The sequence below is a fragment of the Calcarisporiella thermophila genome, assembly GCF_041956535.1.
Source record: "Calcarisporiella thermophila strain CBS 279.70 unplaced genomic scaffold VTP21scaffold_5, whole genome shotgun sequence".
NCBI classification, from domain to species: domain Eukaryota; kingdom Fungi; phylum Calcarisporiellomycota; class Calcarisporiellomycetes; order Calcarisporiellales; family Calcarisporiellaceae; genus Calcarisporiella; species Calcarisporiella thermophila.
This window is the reverse complement of record NW_027192195.1, coordinates 1,256,692-1,263,346: the sequence shown is the minus strand read 5'-3', so window position 1 is coordinate 1,263,346 and position 6,655 is coordinate 1,256,692. Positions and strand designations below refer to the sequence as shown.

Genomic DNA, 6,655 nt, shown 5'->3' with positions numbered 1-6,655 from the left:
AAATTAGGAGAGAGTACATCTGCCATCCGAACGGGATCAAAAAAACTTATGGGGAACCAGCCGTTATGACCATGTGCCTCATTAGAGGCCATCAGAGGAGGGTAATAATTCTTTTCCATTTTTTTAAAGTACTTGCGCATGTTGGATTCTTCGAAGCTGGAATCTTTCGTCAGCCGCACGAGCAAATCGAAGTCCCGCTTATTTGGATACATCGCGATCATAGCATTATGGATCGAGCAGCCCCCAAGTGCCCCCACACGTGGGTAGAAATTTGCCTCTTGATACTGAGTTGTGTTTTCTTCGTAAACTTTGGTGAAGAATTCAAACGAAATATCGGGGTCTTCAGCAGCTCGAAGCCATAATCCTGGTGTTTTGCTGTTGGGTCCTAGATGAGCTGGGCCTGCCTCCATCAGCAAAGTCTGATACCCCGCTCTAGCAAGTTCTACTGCCAAGGCACCACCTGCCGACCCCCCTCCAACCACAATGTAGTCATATTCGTCACTTGTTGGCTTTTGGCCCTGAACTTGGATAAGAAGCAACCCAATATAAAACCAATATGCCAAGAATTTTGCCCTCATCTGAAAATATGGAAGGTACTAATTGAATTATTTTACTGTTGTTATTGACATCAATATATATATTTTTAAGCAAATACAGTATAGCAAACTTTTTAGATTATTCAGAGCTATTTAAGACTATTTTCCAGCTCCCAACCTTCAATTGGATTTCTACCGGGGTGTTTAGATACCCTGGAATATAAAAAGTTTCTGTCCATACAATATAAATGTATATAAATTAAGATCAGATACAAATAGATTGCTATCTGTTGTATTACCCTGCACTTTCTAATCGCATTAGCCTAAAAAATATTATCAAACTTGCTATATTTTGTTTAGAATCTCTAATCTCCTTAATGTATCCGAATCGTCTCCGCACTCGTTTCATTTCCGAAAAGGAACGTGACGATATCTAATCGAGCACCACAAAAGTGGAAATAGTCTAATAACCCTATTTCCTTTTAATATTTTATATTCGTTTTTGTAACTTTTTTTGTGAATTCAGTTAAAGTTCGAGACCTGAAGAAAAAATTAATATATTCCTGGATTACTATTATATTGAATAATAGATCGTGAATTACATTATGGTCGCATTAGCATTACATTAAAATTACATATTAGAACCTAGCATAAATACATTACAACTTTGCATTATAAATTAGCCAATTGAAACCATTGGCTGAGAGGTTATTACTTTAAAAGATTTTGAACCCAATCCTAGTTGGAGTATGGATTAAAGAGGAGCAAGTTAGGCGCACCCAGTGTGTTGGAGAGTACGTTCCGAGTGGTCATCGAGAGCAGCTTTTGTTTCACTTGCTGAACAGTGAGAGGCGACGGCTCTTGGGAAAGCATTTCAGCCACTACTCCTGATACATGCGGGGTCGCCATCGATGTACCGGAAAGGAATACATAGCCGTTCGTAATTTTAGAATAGGCCGACAAGACATCACGTCCAGGAGCCCAAATATCGACGCAGTACGATCCGAAATTGGATGCTACACTGGAGCTTGAGTACCATCGGCTATCGTTGATATCACTGGCAGCGACCTTAATTGAATCCCTTACTTTTCCTGGAGAGGCAGTGCAAGCGTCCCTATTAAAGTTTCCGGCGGAAACTACCATATTAATACCCTGTTTGGTTGCCTATATTGTTTATTTCGTCAGTATTGTGGTTGAACTGTGAATGTGTCACTTTCTGTAACCAACTTACCCAATCTACTATATAGTCCATAAGTTCATTATTGCCATTGCTATTAATGGACATGCTGGCTACACTCTTGCTGAAGTCCTAGAGTTCACAAAAAACATGATCTATCTCAGTTATGTGTCTACTTTAAGTACATAATCTATTCACTTACTGCATTCTGATATATCCATGCAATAGCTCTCACAAGATCATAAGTGTCTTTCATACTATTTTCAGCATCCAACACTCGAACATTGACGAGTCTAACTCCTTTGGCAACACCGACAGATCTCCCGCCGATAGTTCCCGCAACGTGCGTACCGTGGCCATGGCCATCCTCGAAATCAGGGTTTCCAAATTCATCGCTGTACGCCGTAAATCCATGAACCTGCATACAAAGATGTCATCAGCTTCCATAGGTGAAGATAGATCAAAGTGGGAATACATTACCGCTCGCCCTTCAAATTGTTCATGATTGGTATTGATTCCTGAATCAATCACGTACACCGTAATGCCCTCCCCTCCTCTTGGGTTGGAGTTGATCTGATAACCGTAGAGATTGGATGGAGTGGATATCCTCTGCCTCTGCGTGATGCGCTTTAATCCCCATGGTGCTCCAATAGAATCAGCTACAGTTTGCTGAGCTGATACTGGAACATGAACAGACTCAGATTTCCCAACAAACTCAACCTCTGGGTTTGCTTTCAAAGCACTGATAGCTTGCGAATTTGGGCTTTGTACCAGCGCAATATGCTTCTTGCCGATGTTCACGTGGTCCAATAGCTTGGCTGTCCCTTTCACTGTAGATTCGATTTTGGATGAGACCATCGCCTCGATATTGTTTGTGTTGACACTGTTCGCGCTCATGGTTTGGTTGAGACTGCTACTTAGAGTATTCACGAAATCCTCTTTGAAAATGACAACATATTTGGAGCCAGCCTTCTCGTCACCCTTGATGCTCCCGGCCTTCACGGGCACATCGAACTGAGTTTTGGCCGAGGCCAATACGGTGGTAGTAATTATGACAGTAAACAAGCTAATCCAGCGCATGTTTAAGAAAAGAGGAAAATAAGAGAATAGTCAATATTCTAACTCTAAACCAGTTTTGGATTCCAATTAGGACCCCTTTTATATTTATGAAAGAGCTTTCATCCTTAAGTAATGAAGAATCATCTGCGATGATCGAGCTTCTATTTTTGGTTGCAGAATACTTTCTTTGGCAAATTTGATTGTGGCCAGAGAAGAGGTTTAATCTTTTGCCAAAGTACAAGCAAAGTTTCGATAACGAAACATGCACCGCATTTTAAGTGTAACCCCCCTTTCTTTTGTTTAATTGATGAAACCTGGTATTTTCACACCGGATCAGGTCATCATCTAGATCTTACTTTTTCGGCAATATAGCTACTACTTCTTAAACAGAGACGATGAATATGGCCTCCTCGGGAATCGTTATTTCAGATTAGAATTCAATCAAATCAGCGATGGATTCATCCAGCGCCTCCTGCATTCTACTCGCGTAGCTAGCAGTATCAATGAGTAGGTCTAAGTAGGGTTGAGCATCAATAGAGTACCTTTCAAGCAAGCACTAGCTTTGAAATTCGTTACCTAATCTGTCGCACGCATGGGAAATTTGTCCATTTCAGTAAAGAGGGGTCCTCTCTATTGCGTGCGCCGCTGTTTATCAAGTCCACTCATCGTCCCTACATAATTGATCTTGATGCGCTCCGTGCTTTTTCCGAACCCCCGAGCATCCAATTCGCGCTTTGTGAAGCCGAGGATAGGCATGCTGAGGCCTTCCCATGCCCCTCTTTGTCTATCTAACCTTGCGAGAGGCCCATCGAGCTCGCCCTTGTCTAGGGCGGCTTCATTCGTGAAATGTTTAGGATGACGTCTCAAAACCATCTCGACTCGGTGGTTACACCATCAAGTCGATCAGACCGCTCGCCTTTCTCCTGATTGGCCTAAGATGTAGCGAGTTCTCAAACATTGCAAAGCCGGCTACCCATCTAATGAAACCTGGGCACTAAGTAGCCACTCCAGATTACAACTAAAGGGAAAATGTGCAAGATACGCCTACCATGGTAAAGGAACTTATTGACATGCCGGATACTATGTTTGAGAGCTGGATTATTATTTTGGTCCATAATGATTAGGCTATCCGAAATTGTCTAGGATTAACTAAAACATAGCCCGGATGAGATCGGTATGGTTAAGTTATAGTGGCCTCGTTTTACCACCCCTGGGTTATATACCGGCTTAGCACGAAAGGAAGAGCTTACAGTAGCTTGTTTTCATCGCCTTTTACGAGTTTTGTTCAATTTTGTTTTTATCACATGAATAAATAGGATTTACCAAAAAATAAAGCAAAGAATAGAAGCAAACAACTGGCAGTATACCAATATTACCGCTGAACAAGTAGGTTCTCCTTTCCTTGATCTCTAGAATTGTATGATTAATATAGAGGGCAAGGTTGAATTCCTTTGTCGAGCATAGAGCATACTCAAATAGAGTGGTGAATAGAACATCTTCGCTGAGTGCGCTGTCACTTGTTGCCCAGTGTTGTAATGCGTATAATTTTGAAAGCTTGGCGATTCAAAGAAAAAATGAGAAAATAATCCATCCAATTCGCTTTCAGCATAATATAAAATTTAGAGTTAGGCTTCGCTTATTTTGCCTAAATTGCTCCCTTGTCCAAACCCACATAATATGTCTTCGATGGAAGAAGCATCGCGACATTTAGTGGCTTTAATCTGATACCTAATCAAATTATATTTGTCATTATCTAGGGTTTATTTGCTACAAAAAAATAGCCTTACAAAGAACAGATATATTTTTCAGTCTCATACAGTATGGAGTGCTCTTGAATGTCTTTATTCCTATAATGAAGACGCTTTCAGCATACACGTGTGCTGTGCTTAATATATTTATTTTCTGGTTCAAAAGAGTTTACATGATCATTATGTAATTTCTTAAATTATAATCGCGAGTGATATCCAAAATGCTGACATCATATAAAACAAAGTGTTAAGACCCGAGTAATGGATAATTTCTACTGCTCACGTGTGCACCTTTTGATATTTGCTCGATTACTTAATCTCGATAATATAATCGAAAGAATTATATTAATTATTTGACAGACGATTTCCTTATTCTTCGATTTAGTTGACTCAACAATCTAATATTATGGGGATGAGCCTGACTCTCAACTCTCAACTTTACCTAGATAAATCTAATTCGAACTCAATCTACTTGTCAAAAGAAACTGCTAGCCTTTTAATATTTCTTGCAAGAAAAGGTTCTCCAATTCAACTTACCTAATAGTAATCCTTGGGAAATGTATTATCAAGATTTACAATATAAATAGAAGCTATTTGCTATATTATTTGGCATCTCACTTCTTTCAGGATTAGGTATTAAATTAATATTTGAAAGCTCTGACATTCAATTATGTATATTGCCACAAGCCTACTGTTCCTGTTGGGCGCTAACTTGGTGAAAGCGGCACCGCTCCAAGATGCGTCCAAAGATGAAATGAGTGCACAGATCATCGGTGGAACACCAGTTAAGTCTGGTGAATTGCCCTTTGTAGTGGGGTATAACGTCGGGCAGGGATTTTGCACTGCTTCACTCATAACAGACAAAGTAGCTCTCACCGCTGCACACTGTGTGCTGCCTAATTCACGAAACCCATATATTTCCTATGGAAATACCAACGTCGACAGTAAGTATTAGTTTATGTTCGTTACTTTGTTTATTCATGTACCAGCTGTCTAATAATTGCTATTACAAGGGGGGACGAGAATTAACATCAAGAGGGCTCTACGTCATCCAGGCTATACTGATGAAGGGGTGAAGGTAGTGTCATAGACTAAGATCCAGGCATTGCAAACAATCAGATTGCATGACTTTTGAATTCTTATCCCTGATTATTCAATATCTCTTTTTTATTTAGGATGATATTGCTCTTCTCTTCTTGGAAAAACCCATCATCCTTGGACCCAATGCTCAACCTGTTCGCGTCGAGAAAATAGACCCGAGCGCTGGTGAGAAAGTTTGGGCTGCAGGCTTCGGTTGTATTCGTGATCCAGGAGGACCGGTTTCCTCAGATCTTCTCAAAGTTGACCAAACCATTAAAGATGCTGCCTACTGTAAGAAGAACTATCCTGGCCTCAATCCCACCGCAGGGGCCACTGTCTGCGTTGCTCCTGAAAAGAATAAGAGCGTGTGCTATGGTAAGCTTTTATAAAGAACTTCAAATAACCAGGTGGAGGTTCAGTAACCTGTGTGAAAAACTAGGCGATTCTGGCGGTCCCTTATACAAGATCTCTAATGGAAACGTTACGTTGATTGGAGTTACATCATTTGGAGTAGGAGGAAGATACTTCGGAGGTGGGTTCGACTTTGATCGTAGTTTATTAAGAAAAGCTGGCATACTGATCTTCCATACATTTTTAGATGGCAAAATGATTTCGTACTTCACTCGAGTGGAGCATTATCGTGACTGGCTGAAGCTCAATGGTGTTGAAATTCCTTAAAAGGCCGAAGGGGTTGGCTCTATTCTGTGATAAAGAGCTGGCCTATTTTACCCTTTTCGGTATAATAAAATGACGCGAAAAAGGCGCGTTTCAGAGACTACTAAGTTTAGCAGGCGCACTTAATGAATTGAAATGTAACATCCCAGAAACAAAATCTAGACGCCGTATTAATGAAGAAACATATTGGCAAAACAGACGAATACTACAGAGACTAAAACAGTGGTACAGTAGTTACGAAAAATAAACACGAGGCCCTTACGAATATTTTAGGCCCGGATATCAAAAGCAAATCGTATTGGAGTCACTCAAGATTTATACCTAATCCTATGATGTTATAAATCTTAAATTAGGGCAGTCACATTGGCTTTTCCGAAAAC

At 40.4% G+C, this 6,655-nt stretch overlaps 3 protein-coding genes across 3 annotated transcripts; 1 reads left to right on the top strand and 2 right to left on the bottom strand.

Annotated features, from left to right (window-relative positions):
• Positions 1 to 3: 3 nt before the first annotated feature.
• On the bottom strand, positions 4 to 578 carry VTP21DRAFT_9621 (uncharacterized protein; the record flags this gene model as incomplete). The annotated part of the gene is made up of 2 exons (XM_069400598.1): positions 4 to 19; positions 133 to 578. 2 exons carry the CDS (start codon positions 576 to 578, stop codon positions 4 to 6), a joined length of 462 nt encoding a protein of 153 aa, XP_069254508.1.
• Positions 579 to 1,274: 696 nt separating this feature from the next.
• Positions 1,275 to 2,793, bottom strand: VTP21DRAFT_9620 (uncharacterized protein; the record flags this gene model as incomplete). The annotated part of the gene is made up of 4 exons (XM_069400597.1): positions 1,275 to 1,700; positions 1,768 to 1,845; positions 1,916 to 2,131; positions 2,194 to 2,793. The coding sequence occupies 4 exons, from the start codon at positions 2,791 to 2,793 to the stop codon at positions 1,275 to 1,277; spliced, it is 1,320 nt and encodes a 439-aa protein (XP_069254507.1).
• A 2,397-nt stretch (positions 2,794 to 5,190) lies between these two features.
• On the top strand, positions 5,191 to 6,278 carry VTP21DRAFT_9619 (uncharacterized protein; the record flags this gene model as incomplete). Its single annotated transcript, XM_069400595.1, has 4 exons — positions 5,191 to 5,464; positions 5,534 to 5,598; positions 5,696 to 5,975; positions 6,040 to 6,278. 4 exons carry the CDS (start codon positions 5,191 to 5,193, stop codon positions 6,276 to 6,278), a joined length of 858 nt encoding a protein of 285 aa, XP_069254506.1.
• Between the last annotated feature and the right edge of the window lie 377 nt (positions 6,279 to 6,655).